At 40.4% G+C, this 26,665-nt stretch overlaps 3 protein-coding genes and 1 long non-coding RNA gene across 4 annotated transcripts; 2 read left to right on the plus strand and 2 right to left on the minus strand.

The window, feature by feature from the left end:
- The first annotated feature begins 1,788 nt into the window (after positions 1-1,788).
- On the plus strand, positions 1,789-5,580 carry LOC132998267 (phenazine biosynthesis-like domain-containing protein). Its single transcript, XM_061067813.1, has 10 exons — positions 1,789-1,986; positions 2,296-2,395; positions 3,072-3,170; positions 3,485-3,594; positions 4,015-4,044; positions 4,200-4,288; positions 4,439-4,530; positions 4,621-4,692; positions 4,929-4,991; positions 5,173-5,580. The coding sequence occupies exons 1-10, from the start codon at positions 1,903-1,905 to the stop codon at positions 5,283-5,285; spliced, it is 852 nt and encodes a 283-aa protein (XP_060923796.1). The 5' UTR covers positions 1,789-1,902; the 3' UTR covers positions 5,286-5,580.
- Positions 5,329-16,113, minus strand: dna2 (DNA replication helicase/nuclease 2). The gene is made up of 24 exons (XM_061067814.1): positions 15,920-16,113; positions 14,713-15,565; positions 14,153-14,261; positions 13,896-14,045; positions 13,289-13,472; positions 12,837-12,985; positions 12,557-12,679; positions 12,120-12,366; positions 11,865-11,979; positions 11,416-11,572; positions 11,099-11,290; positions 10,716-10,958; positions 10,493-10,606; positions 10,193-10,302; positions 9,357-9,466; positions 9,133-9,261; positions 8,857-8,949; positions 8,497-8,690; positions 8,288-8,377; positions 7,862-8,075; positions 7,303-7,392; positions 6,993-7,178; positions 6,741-6,887; positions 5,329-6,601 (listed from the first exon to the last, which is right to left on the minus strand). The coding sequence occupies exons 1-24, from the start codon at positions 16,001-16,003 to the stop codon at positions 6,548-6,550; spliced, it is 4,137 nt and encodes a 1,378-aa protein (XP_060923797.1). The 5' UTR covers positions 16,004-16,113; the 3' UTR covers positions 5,329-6,547.
- A 2,554-nt stretch (positions 16,114-18,667) lies between these two features.
- LOC132998734 (zinc finger protein 260-like) lies at positions 18,668-20,998 on the minus strand. Its single transcript, XM_061068479.1, has 2 exons — positions 20,810-20,998; positions 18,668-19,823 (listed from the first exon to the last, which is right to left on the minus strand). The coding sequence occupies exons 1-2, from the start codon at positions 20,970-20,972 to the stop codon at positions 18,859-18,861; spliced, it is 1,128 nt and encodes a 375-aa protein (XP_060924462.1). The 5' UTR covers positions 20,973-20,998; the 3' UTR covers positions 18,668-18,858.
- On the plus strand, positions 19,056-20,391 carry LOC132998735 (uncharacterized). Its single transcript, XR_009678004.1, has 2 exons — positions 19,056-19,248; positions 19,385-20,391. It is a non-coding gene; the product is annotated as an uncharacterized LOC132998735 (long non-coding RNA).
- Positions 20,999-26,665: the final 5,667 nt, after the last annotated feature.

Consider the following 26,665-nt stretch of genomic DNA (forward strand, 5'->3'; position numbering starts at 1 on the left):
CACACTGAGCAGAGCAGAGCAGTGGGCTGCCAGGTACGGCGCCCGGGGAGCAGATGTTGGGGGAGTAAGGTGCCTTGCTCAGGGGCACTAGACAGGGTAGGGAGAAGAGTCTTTTTGAACTTTGGACAGGTCCAGGTTCGTTACACCATCCAGGCAAGTTTACGCAACTCCGAGGAGACGAACCGTGGAGTCGAACCAGCATCGAACCAGAGACCCCTTCTCTGCCAGTAGTCCAAGTTTTCTGCCACTAGTCCACCGCCTCGGCCTAGGCAGGACTTCAGCCACCTATTAATTGCACAATATTTTACACTTTGTAAATTTAAATACAAAAATAAATAAATTAAATCAAAATGAAAAAAAAAAAAATCAATTCAATTAATCCTGCGCAGTCCGCTAAAGTCGAGTGCGCACATCCTGCGCAGAAGGGAACTGTGCAGGATTAATTTAATTTAATTTTTAAATATTTTTTTTTTCATTTTTTTTAATATTCTGTATTTATTCATTTATTTATGTTTTAAATTTACAAAGTGTAAGATATTATGCAATCAATGTGGAACTAAATTCTTATTTAAGTCCTCTGGCATACCTCATGTACCCAACACGGAATTTTAGTTCAATTTCACCAAACTTCTAATCTCATAATAAATGGGAATAATCTTCACGTTCTTTTATGTAATTTGAGTAACTATCGTATAAATACTTCAATAATTCAGTAGTATTTAATTTCAACTACATGAAAACAGTATTTTCTTGATAGAACACATTTTCAAATAACACTTAACTAATTCCCAACATTATAGTGAAGCCTAATAATAAGAATTATTATTATTATTCACATTATCATCATTGTTGATATTATTATCATCATGTACTTTAGGGTCTTTCAGTGCCCAGGCAAACAGTGTCTGCACTTCACATTTTTACAGCAGTGAGAGTTAACAATGAATTATATCAATAAATAACCACAAAGAAATAAGAATAAAATTGAATATGATTGTCTGATTTCTGTTTGTTTTTTGTTAAAAACAATCTAAGAAAACACTTTGAATCTGTAGACTACTGCCTAATAGTCCTATTATTGCCATTTGATGGCAATTGCTCGTATACTTTAAGCCTAAATAAGTATATTTATTTTTTTGAACAAAGGTTAAATGTTATTTCACGAGTTAAAAAAAAAAAGTGTCCAATCAAAAATTGTCCCCTACAAAATATGTAAATTTCCTACCCTGGGTACGATATGGCGTGACTACTCAAAATAACGTTATTCACTTCTACTACTACTACTACTACTACTACTAATAATAATAATAATAATAATTATTATAATATCCTTAGAAGATTATTCATACACAGCTTGGTGTAGAAATACTTTGTTAAAGGTATAAGTCCTACATTTAAAAGTAGAGTAAGTAGTTTATATACTTACTGTTCTTTTAATCCAATTTCACATTAAGGTATATTATTTCATAGAATTACATTCATTGATGCATTAGTATGTTCATTACATTAAAGTTGCAGGTGGTACAGTACCCCCCCCCCTCCCTATTAGACAGTGTACTATATACTCTCATATAGGTCATTATGGTCAATCTGTAACAAGCACAAAACCAAGCTCATGCCATTCATCCGAAACAAAGCAAGAGCTGTTGGGTAACCAGTCATTCATTGACTGTTTTTAAATGAGAGGTGTATTATAGTCTGAGCCGATACTAACACACACTGAGCGTCTGACACTACGCTCATAAAGCCGAACACAGGCTGAAAGTCTGGCAACCCTGACAAAACAAGTAGACAGTGTCCAAAGTCCACTGTCAGCAGAAGGCTGAAACCCCACCGTGCTCACTGCCTCGCTGGAGTCAACAGTAAATTTAAATTTAAATTACAGTTTAAACAGTAAACACGATGGAGATTCCAGTATTTACAGTGGACGCCTTCACTAATTTACCATTCAAGGGAAACCCTGCAGCAGTATGTCCACTAATGCACGTGAGTATTAAGGCTAATGCACAGTGGGTCTATGTCATATCACTCTGACGCCCACTTAGACAGGCTGCTTCTATACTGTTTATCTTTGCATTTGGCTCAAATAGACCAGATACTGCTCGTAACATTTGCTGATTGAGTTTTTATATTTGCATTTTTCCACAAAATCGTAGCTGTTCATGTGTCACATGATTATATAGTTTATTGTAACTAAGCAGTCTGACATACTTTCCACCCATCCATCTATACTGTATGTATGCACCACAGTGACATATGTCACAACTAAAATATTTCTCTATGTGTTTTCAACAGGAGCTGAGTGATGAGTTGTATCAGAAGATCGCAGCAGAGATGAACCTGTCAGAAACTGTTTTCATCACCACAATCAACCCCTCTGACACTTTCTCTACAGGTCAGATAATATCTGCTCACTTAATTTCACTACAGTTAATAAACCTTGGTCATAACCTGTACGACCATCTTGTTTTTAAGACTGTTTGGATGGAGACAATACTGCTGTAAGCAATGCAGTGGATCTTGGCCAATAATCACTGTGTCCAAAGTTATTTTCTGTTAAAAGATCAGCTTGAATTTTTGGTCCCACTGTATCGGAGCGACATTGTAAAGAGACAAAGTTCAACCTATCATTATTTTCCACTTACAATTCCACATCAGATCATCTCATCGATACTGTATGTTGCATATGAATATCACACAATTTACCCATAGGAATTTTATAATTATAGGACTATACATTTTCTTATTGCGCCATAAGTCTAATAATGTGGGGAACTGAAAAAAAGAAAGAGAGTCACACTCAAAACCTGTTTGGGATTAGTATACAGTGATGAATTGGGACATGATATCACTGTGTTTGAAAAGACAAATTTAGTTTGATCAATGCAACATCTATACATTTTTTGTGTAAATTTCGCTTTAGAAAGAGACTTTGCTAAATCTGAAGCTAAGCAGTTTCTCATAGTGTGGTTATAAGGTCTCTGTTGACGGTAACACAAAAGGGGGGACGGACATGTTGAAGTTGTGTTTGCGATAAAGCACCCATCTGAAAAATGTGATGTGATGAACAGGATCAAGGTTCCGTCTCAGATGGTTTACACCGACCACTGAAGTGAATCTGTGTGGTCACGCTACTCTGGCCTCCGCTGCAGTGCTGTTCCAGCATAAGAGTAAGATACAGACTGAACACACATATACACATATAGAGTATATTAGTCTGGTAATGCAGTGGTAGCATGACCCACTGGTCAGGACCAGTGAAGCCATGAAGTTGAATATGATCATACTAATTAAACTGGCAGGTATTTTCAATGTAAACCTGTTATTTTAAAACATTTCCATGTATAAAACAATGCAGCTTGATACACAGAAGAGCAAAGGAGCTTTTAGCTTTTAGTTCACATGACTAAGTTACATGTAAAAACGTAATTCATCAGCCAGACTTTGAGTATCAGATCCAATAATCATATGGTCCATCTGTTAGAGAATGTGAATCCTGTAGTGGTGTTTGAGACCAGCAGTGGAGATCTGGCGGTCACCAAGCAGAGCAAGGGCTACGTCATGGACTTTCCTCTCAACCCGCCCACCCAGGAGGTACAGTGTGTGTCTATGAGGTCAGATCAACACATCAGGACATCAGGAAGTTAGAGTCAATTATTTGTTTCAAGGTTAAAGATGTATATTTTTGCCAAAGGGTAAAACACCCACTATGTAAATCTGTAGGGCTCAAAGATATGAAACCATTAGCCACACCATGCAATACAGTGACGAAAGTTGAAAATACAAAAATGGAGCAAAATGATTAAAGCAAAGGCACATCTGCAGTCAATCTATGCTATGCTAACAATATTCAGCATCAATATCAAGAAAACAGCTTTGGTGAAACCCAGCAGCTCTTCACCCAGCTCAGTGCTGTTACATACAGAGCAGCTGTAGTTTGATGAGCAGAATCGTAATAAAATCAAAAGAAAAACAGCAAAATGCCAGAATTATACATTTTTTCTCTCTCTGCAGGATCCTAGTGAGTTCAGAGACATCATCAAGGTCAGTAAGAAGGACCTTACAGACACCTCCTCTCTCTGTGAGGGAATGTTCTACAGCTCTTACTCCTGCTTTACTGTCCACATGAGCCCATCAGTAGAGCAGTGGGAGTTAATTCTAGTGTTTAAACTCCATCTCTGCTTCTGCGTGTGAAACAGGCAGCAGTTGGGAACCACCCAGTTCAGGATGTTTATATGAGCGACAACACTAAGAAACTGATGGTTCGACTGGCTGACAGCTGTGACAGGTTACAGTCAAACACACACACACAATATATATATATTCCAAGGAGTCACTAGACACGTTGAAAAAGGATCAAAGATGTTACAGTTCAGACAAAACCTAATTTAAACTCATTATTTAAATTAATTTTAAAAAAAATGTGTGTTGCCTGCAGGTCAGTGCTAACCAGTCTGAAAGTCGACCCCGTCACTCTTCAGAGAAGTGAGAAAAGTGGAAGAGTCAAAGGACTCATTGTCACCATGAAAGGTAAAGAATAGCCAGATCAGTGGGGGTATCTCTGGACAGCTTTGTGATCTTAACCCTAACCCCATCACTGCAATGTATGTCGACCAATAGCCCAGTCAGAACACGACTTCTACTCCAGATACTTTGCTCCATGGAATGGAATCCCTGAGGATCCCGTCACAGGTAACTCTACAGACACTACACCTCCACATTCTCCCTGCTTCATTTGAATGTAGGGTGGATATTTTTTTTCTTAGAATACATCGACATAATCTTATATCACATTGTCATTAATGTATTCTACACATTAACATACAAGTTACAGGTCCAAGGAAAAGTACGAGTATTTTAGATGTCAGTCTCACTCTTGTAAAATCTGGTCTTCAATTTCTGGCCTTATGAGTTTGATGTCTTTGCAGGTTCTGCTCACACTGTCCTCGGTAGCTACTGGTCTGAGAAACTGGGGAAGAAGAAAATGCTGGGTAATCAATATGGCATTCGTATAATTTACTCTTTTATTCAAACAGACAGTTGGGGGACAAAACCAAAATCTTTTTCTACAAGTTAAAACATGTTGGTGATAATTTAGTTAATGACAAAGGTTCAGGCAGTCATCACTACTGAACTGTACCATACTAACCCTCAGATCTTTTGTGTGTGTAGCTTACCAGTGCTCCAGTCGAGGTGGGGAGCTGGAACTTGAAGTGAGAGACGATGGGAGAATCAACATCGCTGGACAAACTGTCACTATTCTGCAGGGAACCATCACACTGTAGTTACACACACACTCAAGCAAAGAGGGTTTGAGATACTGAAACAGTCAACTTGTTCCTGAGAGTAGAAGAGGACACTGGCAACAACATACAAGAAAACGCATTAAACACTTTGTTAGGATTTTTATTATTTATTCATACATCACAATGGAAAAATCACAATATTGCACATAAACAAAACATGTAAAATCAGAGATTGTGCTGGAAGAAAAACGGATCAATCGAAGAATCGCAGCTCGCCAGGTCATCAGGATGTTATCTGAAATGCTTTTTTCATTGTATTAAAAAATTAAATGAATCCCATGAATTGTATTTTTACCTACTAATTCAGAGTTTTAACAGTTAGGATATCATGTAGTATCCACTGAAATAATGCAGTCCCTGTGCAGCTTTGGATATGCGTTACACAAAGGAATTGAAATAACTAAAATGCTTGGCTTTACTTGAGTATTTGCTGTTATTAACAGTATGATTGTTTTTATGAAAAGTGACCACTCCTCATTTGATGCGTCGTACCAGACATCTATTACAGACATGTTTTAGCTACAGTTTTAGTTTTGTGGCAACAGGTTTAACAGGTCAGTCCTTGCTCTTTAGTGTTGCACAATGGGGGCAGCTACACGTACACTATTAAAACTGGATTACAAACTGTGTGCTGTTAAAAACAATGAAAAAAGACAACAGAGCCACATCGTTTGAGGGTAAGTCACTAGTTTCAGAGAATGAGGTCTTCCAACTGTAACATCAAATGATATTCTCACAATCTGTAGAAATGTACCAGTCTAAAAAAAACATTCTATCGATCAGTGCATATGAAACCAACAAAGCATTTTGTTCGGAATGTCAATGGTAGACTTGCCCATTTATTAAAATATCACTTTCATAACCCAAAGCCACCTCAATCTTCAAGTTATTTGTATTATAGAAGGTTGCGATTATAAAACAAATATATTTAACGTGGACATGAAGCAGTGTTTGTCTCAAAGCCGACAAGTTGTTGAGGTCAGAACTGGTCTGTTAAATATAGTAAAAGTAAAAATTCACATGATAGTGACACTATTTTGTGTCATTGAGAACTGAAACCTGTAGAAGTGTTCACAGCTTGTACTTTACGTTTGATCACAACAACCTGACGGATCACGCAGGGCTTTTTTTCGGACTGGTTCCCAGGCGCTGCCCTGTTGAAATTCCCACAGCGACCGCCCGCTCCACTGTGAGACAAGCAGTTGTTCCGAGACACCATCATGGCTTCACACTGCCGTCTGTCATAGGTGCATGCTGGGTAAGGCCTGGTGAGCAGCTGGCGGGAGCTTGATAATGTGAAGCAAACGTTCAAGAAAATAATTTGCAGACACAGAAGATGTGAAAAAAGTGATTTGTTTGGCACAATTCATACGATTTGCTGTGAAAATGAAGAAACATGGAGTGGTAGCATCATGAGGTTTTTGTAAAGGATATCATGTTCTCTTGCTGGAGATGGCTGAGCAGCTTCTCCACAGGTGCGTAGCGTCGTAGTGTTGTGGCAGAGCCCACCATCAGCAGCTTGTGTTTGGCCCGGGTAATGGCGACATTCAGTCTGCGCCAGTCCTTCAACAACTCGCCTAACTGTTAACAGAGAGAGGGAGAGGGGTCATGTCAGGTCTTCACTCATAAAGAGACAGAGGCTCCAGGATAAGAGTGAAAAGGGGAGTTGGGAAGTGAAACACTTACGTTTCCTTCCTCTGTCGTGCTCCTGACAAAAGAAAACACGATCAGACCTTTGTCTCGTCCCTGGTATTTGTCGACTGTGTTCACCTCCACCCCAGTGAAGGCAGAGGACTGCAGCAGAGCAGAGATGCTCTTCAACTGTTGTCTGTAGGGAGCGATGACGCCTATATCACTGGGCTTACATCCTGCCTGAAAAAAAATGAAATAAGCAGTATAAGCAGCATAGTTAGCACACAAGACTATTCCACTCCCACTTATATCATTGTATTGAATAACTTTAATACCATAAATAGTTGAGAATCAGTTGATTTACCTTTATTAACAGTGAAAGCAACATGTGTATGAGAGCAGCCTCGTTGTGATTGCTGACACCTCCCTGCTCCACCGACTCCAGTGCAGGCACCTGGAAACAAACAGGGGACAAAAACATTAAGACCAGCACAACATCCCAAAACACTATAAGTGTGGTCATATTGTTTTGACCACTTTCTTCTACAGTTACAGCAGCTGCCCTATATGCTTACCTATCACCATAGGGAAATCTATTTCAGCCTATATGTAAAAAAATTAGAACGAATATTTGATGTAATCAGCATCAGTAGATTGTAAAAATATGTATATTGCAACATAAACTGAGAAATGTCAGATTAAGAACATAACTAAACAGTGAGGTGTAGTTTATTTCCATTACGGTTAGATTACCATCAGGCTCAGACAGTTTTAGACGAGCAGCACCTTCACTCAGTTTAAATCTTCAATTCTAACACCAGAGTGTTTCACTTCAAAACGGACTAATTTCTATCTCAACACAACATATTTAAAAAAACAACAACAAACTATTGGTTGAAGCACGTTTTCTATTTTCAACCAACCATTGAACAGTCAAGGAAGTAAACGGGGTTGCCAGGCAACAAAGTGGCCTGGATCCACGCCAGGTCATGCTGTGGATGAGCCTGAGAGTAGGAAGTAAGCTCCGACTGGACGGAGAGCAGGAAGGGCAGAGTGAGCAGAGCCGAGGCCGTCCTCTCTGATCCACACTCCAGACGGCCCTCGTACATCAGGGAGTTACTGAGAGACATTATCTGCCTGAAACAAACATAGAACAAATCATTTATCATTGAGTGGAAATACTTGAAACCATGTCTAATTAAATACAGGTTCATAATGAAGTTTACAGTAGCTACACCTACTTCTGTATTGATACTATTAGCAGTAAATGGTTGTGAAATAGCCATTTGAATGGTTTTATGGATCATAACAAATAAGACAAAGACTAGACACACATACAGTAGCCTTACCTGTTCATCCGGTACTGTACATTGAGGTGAACCACTGCTTCACTGTGGAGCTCCAGTCGCTTAAATAGACTTTCATCCATCCCAAGTGACCTGGAGAAATAGATAAGAAAGGACCGAACTTGTAAATGATGATGATAAAAAGCTTTTTCTAGTAGGAAACACAAATTAACGTACACCTCAGTTACACCTATGATTTACACACACATTACCTCGCTTCCTGGTTTTGCACTATTGGCGGCAGTTGTTGGTGATCTCCAACCAGGACAAATCTCTTGGCGTAGAACAGGGGTCCCAGACAGATGGGCTGGCTGATCTGCGACGCCTCGTCTACGATGCAGAAATCAAACCGCCGATGTGTGAAAATGGGATGCTTGATGCCCATACAGGTGGTCCCCACTACCAACTAGAGAGAGAGGGGATTGGTATTGAATCGGAAGACATTTACTCATTTTATGTTCAGTCAAACGTCCTTAGGTGGGAAAAACATTGGGATCAGCTGTAAAACATCTTAAAAATAAACTTCTAAATAAATAAAAAAAGATGATTGCATTGTTAAACTATTTCTTCACCTCCTTGTTGTAGAGCTGCTCCAAGTCTGAGGGAGAATGAATTCCTGTCTTCCTGGCAATTTCTTCTGTGTAGGGCAGAATATCTGGATGAACCTGGAGGAGGTGGAAGAAAACAGTAAAGGAATCAGAGCAAGTTCGAGATAAAGATGAGGAGGGGATAATACAGGAGTTCTAGGCTTTTGCACTTTCAATATATATACAATTGTTATTCCTTAATATTTAATAAATACAGATTATTATGATAATTCATTATTTTTACACATTACAACAGCGAACCTTCTGGCCCTGTCCAAGACGCAGAAACCCGATCCGGAAACGCTTCAGCTTCAACAGGATGTTGTCCACGGCAGAGTGGGTGTAGCTGGTCAGCAACACACTAAAGCCACACGCATGTAGGATGCGAACCTAAGACAGAGTCAGAAGGAATTATGAGAGAAGAGTTCTTAAGAGTAAATAATTATTTATGATTTAGGTCAGGTTTACAGGTGATGATGTTTTACCAGGGTGCAGATGGTTGTGGTTTTGCCTGTACCAGGCATACCAACAATCAGTGTGTAGTCTTTAGACAGCAACACCTTCTTCATAGCCTGCTTCTGGGGTTTGTTGAGTCCTAACACAAACACAACCAAATATCATCCAAAATGCACTAAGGATAATGGTAGTGGTTTCAATGCATTATGAATGGGACTTTATAAAGACTACAGACTTTATTCACCCACTTTAATTACACATTACTTATTGATTCGCCCAACAAAGAACTTTAGAGTGTTTAAAATTTGACAATCATCAAATTGGTTGTGAAAGTGTTTTAGCAGCTGAAACCCTATGGACTCAGTTTCAAGACTCCTCTGTATTTATGTCAGTTTTAGGGCTAAATGTAGTTGCTGTCACTTTCTTCGTACTTGTATGTATGTTAGACGTGCATGGGAACATTACATACAAACAAATGCAACACACAAGATAAGATGTTTGGGGCAAGTAAAAGAGACAATCATAATATTAGATAGTGATGATGAATGAACGATTTCAGTGTTTTCCTAGTTTTTAAAAAATGTTCAATAGTTTAACAACACCAATTACAACGATCCTTCTAGTCACTATAATCATTATATGAAATGTTCTATCATGTAGTCTCCCACTCAACTGATGAGATGTCTTTATATAAGATATATATGATTGTGTGCAGTTTTTAACAATTAATTTAGGTAAGAAACTACAATTCTAGTATCTTAGCAAAATGTCTTATTTCCAAGAAGTTGCTCATTTATATCATTGCCCCCCTGAAAAAGACATGAGAAAGGCATAGAAGGAAAACAGAAGAGAGAAGCTTCTGCACCTTTGAGAATGTTGGCCACGGTGTCTTTGGCGTCTCTGGGCAGAACTGAACTGAGGTTGGAGATAAACTGTGGAGGACGAAGGTAAATAACCAGCTCCCTCAGACGGTCACTGCAAATGGACGGACGTGTGTGTTGAACATCACTTTAAATTTTCAAAGAAACAGTCAAGAGGCACTTTTACACATAACAAAGAATTGGCGCTTAGTTATTATCCAGCATATAAGCCTGTTGTACCATCACCAACATGCAATGCCATCATACTTTAATAACACCACAACTTTTGAATTTACTGTACCGACCTGTCCTGACAGTTCTCCATCAGTCTGGAGAGATTGGTGAGGTGAGTACTGAGGCCCACTACACCTTCATCAACGTCCAAACGAAGCAACACACCACTGAACTTTGACAAGTCTCTGTGAAACGCACAACAACAACAAAACAGCTGTCAATAAAGTTCAAAACCATGAATTGTCTTTGAGATGAAATAATCAAGATGGCAGCGATATGACGATTTGTTCTCACCTGTCCAGAGTGCAGCTGATCTGTGACAAGCTGACCTCACACATGTATCCTGTTGCCAAGCCAACAAAACGACCTTCCTGGTCACTAACCACGATGCGATCCCCGCTGGCCGGGCCGCTGTTGACCGAACCCTGCTGTGGTGCGACACTACTTCTCTGGAAGCGATGGAGGAAAACTCCCTCAGCCTGGATGCTCACTGGACCACTGAGTTGCAGTCTCCCCACACAGCTGCCATTCTTCTCACTACAAGCACAAGTCAGAGTTTACAGAGCGAAATAAATTAGATACTTCAGTTGAAGAAAAGAGTTTTTGTGTTTCATACATTGTGACATTGTAACAGCAGCTGGTGGACTGCGTGAGAGTAAACCTCTAAAGCTTCTCACCTCTCCTCGACCGTCTGAAGCCACACACGCTTTCGGCCGTTCTTGGCCTCCATGGTGGCAGCTTCAAGGCAACAGAGCAGCAGCCAGTGGGAAAAATAATTCAGATACGGTGCGGTCAGATGACCCGTCTCCTGCTGCAGGAAGTCTCGCACGACATCCTCACTGACGTCCAAGGAGCTGCTATCCACCGCTCTGGAGGACAAGTGAAGAGGTGTGCAGAAAAGAGGGACAATAAGAGAAGAAGTTGTAACTGATTTAACCTTATGAGTAGTTTCTCTCCTCTTCCATGGCAGCAAAGAGAGATCAAAAAGTTTTACCTCTCGTATAAGGCACAGTTTCTTTGCTGAGGACAATACCGGCACGTTTGTCTGTCTGTCAAGATGTCGGGAAGTCTGGACAGGCGGCTCTGCTTCGCTTCTCTCTCCACAGAGTTGTGAATGTGATGAACCAAAGTGTTCCTCAACTTTACCAGCTCTGTAATAAACAGAGAGGTTTAGTAAGAAAGGTGATGGAGAAGCTGGAGTAAAAAAGACAGGACTCTCCTTTGGTTTTTGCACGATTGTGATGTGGTTCAATTTAGTTGAAAGTGGACTTTCAGTGGTGAAGTTGTTCTGGTGTGTGTGTGTGTGTTTGTGTTTGTTTTCTCTTTGTAACAATCCTTGATCATCAGATACACTTTGATTTTATTTAGTAGAATTGAGAAAATACGATTGTGAATTGATTGTCCACAACTTGCACGTCAGTTACAGTAAGTGTACACGTGTACCTCTGCTGTCCATGCGAGTGGACACTACAGGGTGAAGGTTTCCAGTCTTGAGGTAGAGCAGGAGGCCGGCTTCGGGGTTGTATCTCTCCTTGCTCATCAGAGTGTACAGAATCACCTACAAAACACACAGAAACACATTTTGAAACCATAACTGTGAGTCAGGTTAAATGATTTTGAATGAATTTGCTTAGATCGATAGATTTAAACCTGCCTTCAGGCAGATTTACCCGAGCTGAACTCGAGGGGTCCACCAACCTGACTGCGATGCTCTATAGAGTTCGACTCTCGTCCAGTTTTCAGCTCCAGGGGCAAAGTCTTCTCCTCCGGGGTTCTGTGATTGCCCTGCCTTGAACTTTGGATTCGAACACGTGCCGTCACATCAATTTTCCCTTTCAGACCAAATCTCGGTGACCACACGTTCTCCTCTATATCTACAAGCTCTGTTACCGTTACCACCACTGCAGAGTCCTTATCCCTGCTTGGCGCTCTGCTGCTGCTCGGGCTGGAGTCATGGAGACAGAGATGAACCGATAATCAGCTCTTTAAGTTGACACAACTCTATTCACATTTATGTGTTTACTTTGTAAGAAAATATCCAAAAGTCTCACTTCTGATGACATTTATTTCACGGATTAATATGAGACTTGCTTAAAACAACAAAGAAGACTACTGCAGTGTGTGTGTGTACATACATTTTGAGACTGATGGATTTTGGTGTTGCAGAGTTGAGGTATTGCTTTGCCCAGTGTTCCAGTGAGGGCAGATAATCTTGCAGTTCCTGCTTCATCTCCTCCTGACTCACACCCAAAGTGTACCTGGAGACACAGACAGAAGAACACAAACCTCACTGAACAAGACTGATGCTGAGAATATCATTTACAACCAACCTATTCTTGTTTGCTTATAATCTTTACTGCTCTGTTCAAGCGTTGTATTCGAATGGGATCTGCAGGGTATGATATAACCACTTACATGTCTCCCAGGTACTGAGGACGACGCAGCGCCTGGTCCGCCAGCTTAGTCAGAGTGGCCAAAGAAAAATCTTTAGCCGTAGCTGCTCTCTGAAAGATCTCGTGGACTATTGTGCCATTCAGCATCTGCTTTGAGCCACCGTCAAAACTCTGCATCACACAAAGCAGAATGAATGAGAGAGAGAGAGAGAGAAATATTAAAGCATTGGGGAGTGTATATAAATCACCATGAACACTACATGTCATGTAATCAAAGTAAATCCCTTGTGTTGATAAAATAAATAAAATATTACTATGAGCTTTCACACTGTGCAACGGGATACAAAGAATAATACAACAATTATATAGCTCATGTTCTGACATTAAAAATTACACATTGCTCCAAAGGAAAATGAGTGCGCAATAGAAGCTGATAAAAATATTTTTTCTGAATTATACTTGAAAGCTTATTACCTTGAACATATCGCTCAGCACTGCTCGCCTCATGCAGCGGATGGAGCTGGAGATGCTGGTGCCTGAGATCAGACTATCAGGCAGGAGAACCAGGAAGCCCTGCTCCCGGTCCACCACCCAGGAGCCGTCACCGGAGCAGCCCTCCAGGTGCACCACATCACCGCAGCAAACAGGCGTCATCTCCCTGGGAACACCCAGGAAATTATCATTATTACATACACGCTTACTGAAGACCAATCAGCAAAGATAAATAGCACACATGGATGTATGCGTTTATGAATGGGAAAACACCCGGGCACTAAATAGGAATGACACCTACTGGGAAAAGGAGCGAATAGAAACAGGCTCATATACAGAAACATACAGGGCCCATTGAATTTGTTAACATGTTGCCATATTGTGGACTTCATCTAAAATGTATATGTATGACTAAAAGTATGAAAAAAGTAACATTGTACGTTAACTGACATTTCATTTAGCTCTTATAGATATTGAAGCAGATACGTGTATTTATCTTGGGAGTTTAGTGAAAAGTATGATGCTATATTGAAAATAAGGTTGTTAGTGACGGTGTCATCGGGGCAGACGTCCTAACACGCGTCATTACCATCCATCTTTCAGTAGACACGTCTCAGTTGGATGCAGAGATTTGTAGCATGTGAGGGTCAGCATTTTGTGACCAGGCCTCTCCTCAACATCCAACACCCAGTAGCGGTTGTTAGCCCCTCCAGAAAGGATCACGTGATCTGGTACCTTACTGTAGGAGCAGAGAAAAACGTCATCATCGCTGTTGAATGGTTGTGTTCAAGCATCTGTTTTGTTAATCTGAATAAACTCTGGAGTGGCTATTCATGTTATTCTCACCGTGGTTTCTTGGATTTAACCTCTGGGACAAAACCTTCACTATCATCCATAAAGTCTGCAAACCAGCTGACATCTAACTTCTCTTCCGCAGGACACGCAGATGTCATCCCTGGTATTAAAAAAGTTAGAAGTGGAAAATAAACATTCAAAGTTCAAAGATATATATAACAAATAGAGTGCATTTATATAGAGCTTATTTAGGATTTAACAACCACCGAAAGCTCTTTACAGCACAAGTCACATTCATACAGCCTTTTAATTTCTATAAAACATCATTCACACTCAGATGAGGAGGGCGATGTAGTGTTCACGTTCAGACTGAATAAACCAAGGATCAAACCACGACCTTCTGGTTAGTGGACGGCCCACTCTACCTCTAAAGCTCCAGCTGCCCCATTAAAGCAGTGTTTATATCATATTATCAAATTATTGACTTAGTGTCACTTGTTGCAGTAATCTGAGATATGACAATGTAGATAATTCATATATTCTTCATATATATTGTAATATTTAATCCTGTTAACAAAATGCAGTTTTTCTAAGTATAACTACAATATTACCTTCAGCTTGGTCTTGATTGGACGATGGCCCTTTGTCTCCATTCGTCGATGTCATGGCTGTTCTTGCAGCCTCTGCCTGTGGAGCAGGTGTGATGGTTTGTGCACTGGGTTTGTGTACAGCAGTAGTAAGTGTGGGAGAATCCTTGTCCAGACCAGTGTGTGGGTTTCCTGTGGTTTTTGCCTCCACTGCTTTCTGCTCTGTTATCACAGTGAAACCAGTGTCTGTCTCAGCCTCATCTCTCTCTTCCTGATGTTTTCTGAAGCAAGACACAGACTTCAGTGACACGGTCGGGTGTCTGCTGGGATTGAAGACCACTCCAGTACCACGGCAGTGACCCTCTGACCTCTCAGACTGGTCACTGGAGAAATGAGGCGTCCTCCCATGACCAATCACAGTTCTTGTTAGGTTGCTGCCAGTGGGGCTGATGATGGTTCTCGGTCTCTTTGCATTGTGGGACTCTTCAGGGGGACTGAAGAGTCGTTTTATGGAGCCAGAACATCCCTCTTCCCTCTTGGTTCTCCGCATATTCTGCCCTTTGGAGTGCGGACTGAGGCAGATAGGGGACAGCTGGCCAGGATTCCACAGGCTTGTGGCGTCTCTGCTGGACAGGGGGCTCAGTCGACCTTCCTCTCTGGAGGGAGAGGAGGAGGAGGAGAGCCTGATCTGACTTGTCGGGGTCTCTGGTACAGAAAGGAGAAGATCTGGCGAGGAGGGCAGGAGGTTTTCAAGGTCCCCCAGGATGCACCTCTTTACCGGGGAGTGGAGTCTGACTCGAGCGGTGCCATCATTTTTGATCTGAGGTTCAGTCTTGGCAAATGCAGTGATGGAAATCGTACTCGAAAGTGACTCGCCCTAAAAGCAACACAGTCAAATATAGGTTTGAGTTTCATTACAAAACCTAAATAGACCTTTATAGCAAGAATAAATTGTTAATGCACAGGACATAGAGATGAAAGAAAAATATAGATAAACTACAAGTGGAAAATTCCCAATCTCTATTCACAGAACTGATAATAAAAGAATGTAATAAGACTTTTCAAAAACATTAGGTATTGATATCAATCAAATAGGCCTAATTAAGGTTTTAAACGTTAGTTCTGTCAAAAACGTGAAGAAATAAGGAAAAAAATTATAATAAAGCAAAAACGATGAAACAAAAGAGGAAACTTACACAAAACACAACAGAGAAACAGAAGTGCTATATACCTTTTGGGGTTCAGAGGAGAAGAAGGATGAGATGTTCTTCTGTCCTCCAAGAGCCACCTGAAGCAAAGATACCACATGTACCATCTGTTTGTTATATGACAAGTCAGCACATTCAATATCATTTTAGACAATAAAGAGGCAGAAGCTCCAGTGAAGGAGCGGGTACCCTGCTGCCAGTAAACCACTCAGCAGTCTGGGATATCAGCACTGAAACCCACTATTATTAATTGTTTTATAGATTATAAAATTATCTAAAGATCTGATAATTTTATGTTTTTCTTATTTTTTTAATATAAAACTCAATCTGAGCTTTAATCCTAAACCAGTTCATTGTGAGGTCACAGTACTCAGGGTTCCAGAAGTGGTCACAGATGGTTTTAAGGGAGATTTGCTGCATACAGCTGTGGGCACTTCTCCTTGGACTGAATGTGTTGATACCTTCACTGTATTTATATAACACCTGCAGTCTTGGATATCTCCCTCTCTACAACAGGAGACCTTTAAAATGTTCTATTCTTCATGTTTGGCTCTTGTGATGTGACTGATGTTTTCCAGCCGTATACCGACAGTTAATAATTCATTTAAATCAATTCCAACCAACAGCAATGGCAGTTATGGCGGTTATTAGCTGCATATCATGGTATTACATACATATATACACATGCATGCACCACAACTTCACTGAGTAGTTTTCTTTAGGATATTTTAAGTACATGTTCCATCTGTCTGTGGAGATTCTAAGCCTTCCAGGTCGTGATACATCCAAGTACTAAAAACAGGTCCACTGGACTGGGTTGGGTTTCTTGAAGACGTTTCTCTTCAGTTCTAGCTGCTGAGATTCCCAACATGTGTCATACTTGTATCATTACTGTGATACTACTACTACATACTCACACCTGACTTCCTCTGAACCCCGGATCTGGGTGCACTGTCGTGTTGTTTAATGTAAATGGATACGGTGTTTCCTGCGAGTGAAATCTTAACTCACCTTGGTTCTCTTCAGTCTGGTTCTGTTCATGTTGACTCTGATCGAACCACAGGCAGGTCTGTGGCTGTGTTACTTGATAACGGAGCGGGTCAGTTTCCTGTGTCCGTACAGAGCTCAGCTTGCTTCACTTAGACCGACTCTTGGTTACCATCACCCGGGGAAGCTCCTATGACACACCGGCCTCCTCCAGCGACACGTTCCGAGTAGAGGACCGGGAGCTCGGATGCTTGTCGTCGCGTTATCTTCACCGTGTTTCCGCCGCATATGTCGGTGTATGGTCTGTTTAAACCACCGGGGCGCCAAATTTTCCAGCTTCGCGGAACGGAAGTGACGTCGGGTACAGTTCCGCTCACTTTTTTTTAAAAACAACTTTATTGACATCCTGTGGACATTGTGAGTATTGTATTGTAGAGAGAATCGTACAAACCCCCAATTTACCCCAATAATTATCTAATTAGTGGACAGTGTGCTCTTTTTTCCCCCAAAACAAAAAAGAAAACATTAATCCTTTTAATCCAAATGTAAATTTAGTAATGATATTTTCTTCTGTTCTCAAAACAGAGCTTTTTCTTTTTTTCTAGAACAGAGTTTTCTAAAAATGGTTTATTTTGAAAGTGAAGTTTCTGTATAGTCGCGGGCTTACTGCTACAGATAGGTAAAGGATAGTTTTCATTTTTGTCCAGTTGTTAGTGGCTTTATTATGGAAGATTGATGTGTAGTTCCTCTACACATCAGGTAGGTGTTTGTTGGGACTCTTGTTTTGAAAGGGATTCTTACGGGTACTGTCGATAGAGAAGTTTTGAAGTGTGAAGGAAAGTAAACGGGTATGATCTCTCGTGTCCTCTCTCGGCTGAGGCCTCCTGAACAAACCGCTCCGCTACATTAGTCTTTTGTAGTTCACTGTTATTTATACGGGAGAGTCTGACCGTTTAAAGCGACGATATATGTCACTTTCAAAATAAAAGCATCTGAAAGAAGTTATTTATTTTAAGAAGAAAATAATCAGAAAAACAGCTTTTTTTTTCTTTTTTTCCGAGATAATTATCTCAGAAAATTAGCTTATTTTTTTCAAGTGAATGCAATACGCTTCCGTAGATAGTCAGTATAAAACAAGTTTATTTTTTGATAATCAAATGATCAACTCCTCTGTTTTGTTAGGTAAAGAATAATTATCCTCTACCCCTCAACAACTCAGCTTTTAAACTTCTCCATAAAGCCACATTTTTCTCCAAGCTGGACCTCCACCACCTACCACCTCACCTTTTTTAAATATTTGGTGAATATTTGGTCACGACATTTGGTCTCACTGAGGAACAGCTTATCCAAGCTCTACTGAATGACGTCCTGCGGGACATGTTGAATTGCTGTCTTTGTCTACTTGGACGACATCCTCATCTTGTCCCAAGACGTGGAGGAACATATTCAACATGTTAGGTCAGTACTCTGCTGACTGTTGGAGAACAAGCTCGTTGTTAAAGTTGAGAAATGTGAGTTACTTACCACCCCAGTCAGCTTCTTGGGGTCTTGTGATCAAGCAATGGCGGGTGAAGACAGACCCATGTATTGTTCAGCCAGTGTCAGAGAGCCACACCTAATCCAAGAGGACAAGTTACAGCGGTTTCTGGACTTCGCCAATTGAAGCGCTTGATCTAATCTCTTGGCCAACATCTGTTTATGATGGTCATTTGCTTTGCAACTGAAATGAAGACTTAAAGGCAAAGCAGCGTTACCACTTTTAATACTCAAGGCAAGCAAAATTTTTTAAAATTGGGAAAATTTAAACTTCCAAAGCAAGAGCATCTACTGAACAACCGAGGAATTATACGTAGAAACAAGATTATTTATGGGAAAATTGTTTTTGATATTGGTTTTACTCCTCTACCTCGTCATCCAGTGTAGCCGTAACTGTGTCTTTAGAGCCAATGTAACTGAACCTTACATTGGCTCTATATCATGGGCAGTTGTGATGGTTTTTTGAGGAGTTCTCTCCTGCATGAGTCTTCATGTGAATGATTAAATGGGAGCGTCGTAAGAATCGTTTCCCACAGGCGGCACAGCTGTATGGCTTCTCCCCTGAATGAGTCTTCATGTGGCGCGTTAGATTGGAGTGAGCACTGAATCTCATGGTACACACAGTGCAGGTGTATGGCTTCTCTCCAGTGTGTATTATTGTGTGCTTGATGAGATCTGCTTTCTCTCTGAAATTCTTGCCACAGTCGGAGCAGCTGTGAGGCTTCTCCCCCGTGTGGATCCGCATGTGAGCGTTCATGTTCCCGACCTGCGTAAATCCTCTGCCGCAGTAACTGCACGTGTGCGGCTTCTGTCCAGAGTGCGAGTTCATGTGAGTGTGCAGATAGGAGCGCTGGATGAAGCTTTTGCCGCAGACACTGCAGCTGTAAGGTTTCTCCCCTGTGTGTGTCTTCATGTGGCGAGTCAGGATGGATTTAACCCTGAAATTCTTGTTGCACACTCTGCAGGTGTACGGCCTCTCTACTGTCTCCCCGGCTTTCAGGGGTTTCTTTACACCTGAGAGAGGGGGACTGCTGTCTCTCCACTCATCATCACTGTCTTCACTGGTCGGCTCTGTCGCACCACAGCGGCCTCTCTCGGGTTCTGCTCTCAGCTGTACAGATGAGTTGCTGGGCAAAGGGTCTGCTCTATTTTCAACCTCTTGGCTTCGACAAGGCGACTGTCTCCCATCTTCATCACTTCTCTGCACATAGATGATATTGAACATTGACTCTTTGGTGTCAGCCTCCTCCTGCTTTTCACCTGCCTGAGCGGCCCACTGTTCATCCTCCTGTTCATCTTTAACCTGCAGGAGCTCCTCGTCATCCTCGCCCACGTCAGTCGCCTCCTCACAGAGGTCCTGCTCCGACGGGATGTCCTCTTTCTCCACAGAGAGCTGCACAGGAACTGGATATTATCACACAAGAGGAAAGACAGTTAGACCGATCAAAAACAAATTCTGATTTCTATATGTTCAATAGAGAACTAGAAAAGTATTGAAACATGTTCCAGTGTGAATGTCCCTCAGGATTTTGCATTGTTATCAGTTCACCCAATGAGGTTAGGATTTTAGCTAAGCGGAGATCATGCAAAACCATGAACCATGGGCCAAGAAAGAACCCAGTAATATTTGGGTAAATAATGAATAGTACCAGAGAGAAAGAAGCTCTGAAAATGTCCACATAAGATAAAACAAGATAAGATAATCCTTTATTAGTCCCACAAGGGCAGTCATAATTGTAATGTTTAAAGTAATAGTATGTGTAAGGAAATACAGAACAATATAAATGGAATAATAACGAATATACAGTGTAAACAGAATATGTACAGTGTTAGACCTGAGTTAAAGTGCAGTCCATGAGAGTTGTGTGGTACTGACGATGTGATTATACTATTATTTTCACTTCTTGTTATATTCAAGTCAGTCCCCAAACTTTTAACTGAAATTGATAAACAATGTATTTGTCTCTGTTAACTCAAACGTCAAAGGTAAATTTTTCCCACATCAGGAGCAGATTCTAATTAAACTGAATGTAAATAATGTAAAAACATGATGCTGAAGTTTAGATTAAAGCTTCAAATGTAATGTCTACCCCCATATATATATATATATATATATATATATATATATATATATATATATATATATATATATATATGAAAACGCAGCTGATTTGAAGTAAGAAACTATCTGAATTCTTATCTCAAATTTGACCACAGGCCTTTCTGTGACTTAATGGAGCCAGCCATTTTGCATCCTGATACACACAAGGGATGCAAAATGGCGTTACTTTCTGTGTGCTGTGTGGCGGACTGACAGTGAGATAAGAGGCACATCTCTGCAGACACGTGAGGAGTGGTGGTGGTGGAGGTGAAAGTTAACCTGTCGTTACCTTGGCACCGGCTCAGTGTGCGCTGCTGCTCCATCCGCTGCTTCGAGAGAACAACCTCCTGCTCATAGTCTCTGAGAGTTTGTTCGAACAGGCGGAAAATCTCCTCAGCAGCTGCGGCCAGTTTCTGATGCACCGCAGCTTTGAGGAGTTGTGTGTTGGACATTGTGTCTGAGCAGCTCCTCTCTGGGTTCGGACCCTGCACAGTCTCTGGTCAGGACCCGGAGAGCCGCTGCTGCTGCTGCTGGGTTGCCAGATACCACCTGAAAAACAAGTAAACTCACTTATTGCTGGAAAAGGCAAAAAGACGCACACTCGTCTTCCTTCCATCTCTTTCAGGGTGTACTGAATTCATTATCGGGGTCATGTAAAAGCAACCATCTAATACTAATAATTACAATGAGCAAATGAGCAAACAACATAACAATAATAGAAACCAGAGCTCATGTATGAACATAGTATGTGCATCCTAACCATTCAGCTATCAGGTCACCACCTAACCAAATTCATTTAACATATAAAGCTTCAGGACCTGAGCACAGAACATCACCACAACTTAATTTAGTAAAAGTATATGTTATTCAATTGAAAATACAAGTTACGGAAGCAAAATAGTTCACTAGCAAAACAAAAGAGTCCTTAGATTAAGGCTAAGGTTCCTACAAAACAAAACAAACGTGCACAATACAGGAAACTAGAAAAGATTGCAAAAAGGCTAAACCGAAAAAACTGAGAAAATGTAAAACAAAAACAAAAAATTAAATTAAATTAAATGAATGCTGCGCAGTCCACTTCTGCATAGGAGGTAAATTAAATTAAAAAAAAAAAAATTAAAAACAAAACAAACACTTATAAATAAAAATAAAAAAATAAAATGAAGTATTTCTATAAGCCAAACATCCTCGATATCATTTAGTAAAATACAATATGCTCGTCCTATTTTGTTCACGGACTAATATTTGTTCGCATCTCAAAATTCAATTGAGATATTTTGTTTTTGTATATTTGAACTATCCTACCAATCAAACAGACAGAAGCACAGATGTTGATGAATATGCACAGGGAATCTGAATGAGCAACTTCAGCAACACTGTGGACAAGATAAGTCTCTGAGTAAACAGACATGGCAACACAACAGGCACACAATGGACCCAGCCCCTCAGCATTATGGAGCTTTGCTGCCACCTACTGGTCTGAAACAACATCAACATCATAGACGTCTTCAACAGTGGGTGGTTGGTTGCTTTTTATTTGGTTATTCACTTTACAGTTTAGATCTAATCTAGAACGTTTTGACAAACAGAAACATAAACAAATTCAAGACTGTTTTATTTTGTAAGACCTACCAACCTATCTACCCAACTACCTACCTACCTATTTTCCTGTCCATCCATCCATCTGTCTGTCTAAAAGCATACCTACCTAATAACATACCTGCCAACCGACCTACCTGCCCACCGGCCGGCCTTAATAAGAAAGAAGCAGTGCAGTTTACGTTTACAGTAGCTGACCAGCAGGTGGCAGCAGATATTGTGGCATACATCCACGAGTTTCATGATATAAATGACTGTAGTGCTATTATTTGACATTTTAAAATGCCAATGCTTTTATCATTATGAATGATATTGCCTCTGTGAGCGCTGCCGCCGGAGATTGTTGATATCTGACCGATTTATCATAGTACAAAAACAAGGTAGGATGTACAGGTTAACGGACACTTTTAACTAAACAGATGCATCTTTTCAATACAAATCTAATCTTTTGACGTGAAATATGCCAAAAGCTGCTTTGATGATTTACGTCTGCTTTTGAAAACGACTTCTTCCAAAAATCTTTATAAAAATGAATACAATTTCTATAGACAAATTATTTTCAATGATCAATCCTAACAGTCTTTTCATTTGTTACCATCATTTATTTTATGTTTTTTCCTTGTATGTCTCAGTATTCTTCCTCTGAACTTATTTCTTTGTGTCCCTGCATGTCAGGCTGTTGAAAAATACAGGAAATACCAATCATGGTATTGTTAGTTGAGACATTGGGATTAAAGTTCGCTGTTTCTGTATAGTCAGACAATAACATACCAGAGGGGGCCCCCCACTGGTATGATACACACAGCATCACGTATACACTTTACATGCCAACCTGACAGATGCTTCTGGGCCAGCTCACTCTGCACAGACCCACCACCTCCATCTCTTTACTCTTAAAGTCCAGCTGAAATTAAAATACTTTGTTTTGACTTGTTGAGTGTTTGCATCTGGTTTCTGTCCTCAGCTGTCAGTCACATGGAGAACTGGGAGAGTAAAATTTACTTTTAAAGTGAAAACATCTACAGCTGGTACTCTTGTGATTATCACTGGTTTGTGCACGCACACACGCACGCGCACGCACGCTAGCACCACACACATACACACGCAAGCTAGCACCACACACACACACACACACACACACACACACACACACACACACACACATACACACAAACATTCTTACGTTGTATTGTGAACTGGTACCTGTAGTTCAAACACTTGCAAACTGAATCTAGTGGATAATGGTTAAGTTGTGCATCATCATTGTTTTCAGGTAATATCAGCAATGTTTTGTGGTATGATTATTAATGTACAGTGTTATCGTCAGGTAGTTTGGGTGTAGCTTGTAAACTTCAGCTACCACAGGAATACAGTTTGTGTTATCTCTCCCCTGCAGACCTGTCAGTCAAACATAGTGTAGAGGCTTTTTCTTTTTAATTCCATTCCTCTTAGTCTTCACCAGTTCATTGTATCACTTCTGACATCAAAAAGAAAACCTCCTTGAGGCCTTCACAGCATTTAAAGTGTTTAATCTCCCTCGCTCTGCACTTGACGGATACTCAGAAGGATCAGTGCGTTTTATACATTTATATATATATATTTCTTCTGTTGTTCAGTTCAAAGAGTTCAAGATACACAGAGCTCCGACAATTATTCTTCCTCTCTTGTAGAAGCGGACACACTCTCCTTGGACACAACAGTGTTGGATATTTTTAATCAAGGGCTTCAATGCCATTATCACATCATCACAAGAAGCACAACACAACTGCGCTGTTTACTGAGACACATGCTGATAGTGTCTTCTTTCAATTTGATGTAATTGCTTTTGGGTGTCACAGCATTGTTTCTTTGGAATCTTAAAGCATGTTGAGACGTTTTGTGTAACCTTGCTTACATACAAACAAATAGACAGAGTGAAAACATAACCTTGGTAACAAATCTTTAAAGGAATAATGTAACGAGTGGGAGGGTACCACATCTTTATGATTTCCTGTTCGTACTAAATTGTGTAGGAGTTACTCTAGAAAAGGTACAGCCCACTTACCGACAACATCAATCATCGGCTTAGTTAGGGGACAGTCAGGCCAATTATTGTGCACAGACCTGAAAGAGATCGCTCATCGTCCATTCTATTTCTGAAACTCTATTCCCACCCCATTCTTCAAATAATCAGATTAATTTGTGATAATGGTATTTTGATATACTGAAAGAATCAAACGTAGCCAGAAAGAAAAAAGAAGACACAATCTATCCTTGTGGCAAATGAAAATATTATTCCCAGAAGTAAGCAGGTATCCTTCTTTCTCTAAGTTGTGTCTTGAAGGACTTTGACATTTACGCCTGACACCTGTTGTTCGTGTGAAATCTGTCGATATGAATTTGCTGCATCCGTCAGGTCGCTGCTGTTGTTGACACTCTTGTCAACATGTGGGTGCAGCAGCTCAGAGAGAGATTACTGGATCAGTGTGCACCACCCGCTGCATGTGAACCTCCATGATGAAGGAGCCCAGCGCGGTGTGAAGGATGAGGATCACAGTTTTCCCTACATATTAACACAATCGTACCCCCCCCCCCCGACCCTCACTCACTTATTTCATTTAGTTTTGTAATTTTTACCAAAGTCAAAACCACATTTAGAGAATGAAGGAAAGTTAAGGGTGACAGAGGTAAGGGGTTAACAGTTTTTTGGGAGACACATTAGCAGTAAAGCAAAGCAACCGAATACATGATTAATTTGACCTTTGAATCTCTTCCCCATACTAATGTTCAAGCTCATTAATATGTTCCGTCATGTTATACTCATTACCTAGTCAAAGACTGGGTTTAAAGTCAACTTCTCATTTAAAGCATACAAGGAGATTCAATTTTTATATTTTGTCTTTAGAAGCTTAACTTGTGAACAGTGTAACCACGACAAAACTATTGTTGTATATAGAAAATATATGTTCCCTATATATAGCTAATTCCTACTCCTTTGCCAACGGTGGCATGTTTGCATCAGTATTTGTTTGTTTGTGAGCAGGATTACACAAAGACTATTGGACAGATTACAACTAAACTTGGTGGAGGGATGTGGGGTGGGGTCAGGGTGGGTTGTGGATATGGCTTAAGAAAGAACCTATTACATTTTGGTAGAGATACGGATCACTTTCTGTAAAATAATGAAATAGTGTGTGTTTTTTATGGATTTCTCAGAAAATATTCATGGGTCTCGATGAACAAAATCAGGCAGGTTTAGAGGTTTGATATTTTTCAAATAAAAATCGAATGAACTTAAATGTGGTTTCATAAGGTAACTGTCAGACCTCGGTGGACTTAAATGCTCTACTGAGTTCCACTTAGCTAGAAATCATTTCAATGAAAAATCTTCATGACATGAAGGAGCTGGATGTGGTTAAAACATCTGGAAAAGATATGTGAACATTTAGTAAATTCTGGAGTAAAGACATTGCTGCGCTAATCACAGAACACTGTAGGTTGAGCTCCTATTCTCATCTCACTTAATAAACTGATATGATGACCTGGGCCTGGTCATGAGCACCATGGAGATAACCTACATCCCTGTTTCACACTTTATGAGTGTGAGCCTAAGAACCGGTCTCTCACTCACTTGTCACCTGAGATGGAGGTTGACAGCAGCAGCTGCGTATCTGTGTGTGGATGGGGGACAGAAATCGATCAGCGTGACTGATGGATGTTGTGACTGACAGTTACCTCCAGGTGAGGAGGAACCAGGGCTGGGTGAGGACGAGCTGCAGGTCTTGGCAATGGCACATCAGAGTGTTTAGCATGAACCTATGAACATCTCACCCCCTCCTAATGAAGCAGTTGGTGATATGTGCATTGGAAATGGTCTCAAGCCAATCCTGGCCGAGTAGCACTAAAGTAGACGACTGTCCAAATAAGAATCATTAGCTGGTAGGTGATTACATTGTTGAGATAAATTCTTCTTTGTATACATGATAGAAGTGGAGTGCTTTAGAAAGTGGTGGTTGGTGATAGAGTGGTGCATACAGTATTTGTGTGTGAATTTTATCCATCGATTTACTTTATTATTTACACCACTATTTACTCGTTTACTTTAATATTTACTCTGCTTGCTAAAGCCTTGTGACCGTATGACTGTTAAACCATTCTACTCCACTGAGAAGAGTGGGGGCAGGAAGTAACTACCCTACAACCACCAGTGAGGAAGTTCCAGTAACGACAGAAAGTACATAAATAACTAACATGAACATACAACAATTTAAGGGAGATTTTCTCTAAATGATTCTCAAGTTGATTTGTGGTTTATTTGTGCTTCAGGGTCGTTGGTTTTATCTGTAGTAACCTTTTCATGCACAATAGCACAGATAAATTAGTTTCACTGCAGAAGATCTGTGGAGAATAATTGTTTATAATAAAAGCTATTATAAACAATTATTCTGTCAGTTTAGCTGCCATTGATAGAAGACAGAGCAACGACTTCTGCCTGTTGACAAAAAGTAAATAGCATGTTGAACGTACATGTTTGGCCCCAATATCAGTATCAGGAAATGATCACTAA

The sequence above is a fragment of the Limanda limanda genome, chromosome 3, assembly GCF_963576545.1.
Source record: "Limanda limanda chromosome 3, fLimLim1.1, whole genome shotgun sequence".
Classification (NCBI taxonomy): domain Eukaryota; kingdom Metazoa; phylum Chordata; class Actinopteri; order Pleuronectiformes; family Pleuronectidae; genus Limanda; species Limanda limanda.

What these genes read in the sequence shown, in the direction of transcription:
- dna2 (XM_061067814.1), bottom strand. Translation starts at nt 16,003, where the DNA reads ATGGTACATGTGGTATCTTTGCTTCAGGTGGCTCTTGGAGGACAGAAG. An exon ending in AACTGTGCCTTATACGAGAG is followed by an intron (nt 11,291 to 11,415) that starts GTAAAACTTTTT and finishes CTTGTCCTCCAG; the next exon opens with AGCGGTGGATAGCAGCTCCT. An exon ending in GTGCAAAACCAGGAAGCGAG is followed by an intron (nt 8,378 to 8,496) that starts GTAATGTGTGTG and finishes CTATTTCTCCAG; the next exon opens with GTCACTTGGGATGGATGAAA.
- LOC132998734 (XM_061068479.1), bottom strand. Translation starts at nt 20,972, where the DNA reads ATGTCCAACACACAACTCCTCAAAGCTGCGGTGCATCAGAAACTGGCC. An exon ending in CACACTGAGCCGGTGCCAAG is followed by an intron (nt 19,824 to 20,809) that starts GTAACGACAGGT and finishes GATAATATCCAG; the next exon opens with TTCCTGTGCAGCTCTCTGTG.
- LOC132998267 (XM_061067813.1), top strand. Translation starts at nt 1,903, where the DNA reads ATGGAGATTCCAGTATTTACAGTGGACGCCTTCACTAATTTACCATTC. An exon ending in ACTCATTGTCACCATGAAAG is followed by an intron (nt 4,531 to 4,620) that starts GTAAAGAATAGC and finishes GTCGACCAATAG; the next exon opens with CCCAGTCAGAACACGACTTC. An exon ending in GGGGAAGAAGAAAATGCTGG is followed by an intron (nt 4,992 to 5,172) that starts GTAATCAATATG and finishes TTGTGTGTGTAG; the next exon opens with CTTACCAGTGCTCCAGTCGA.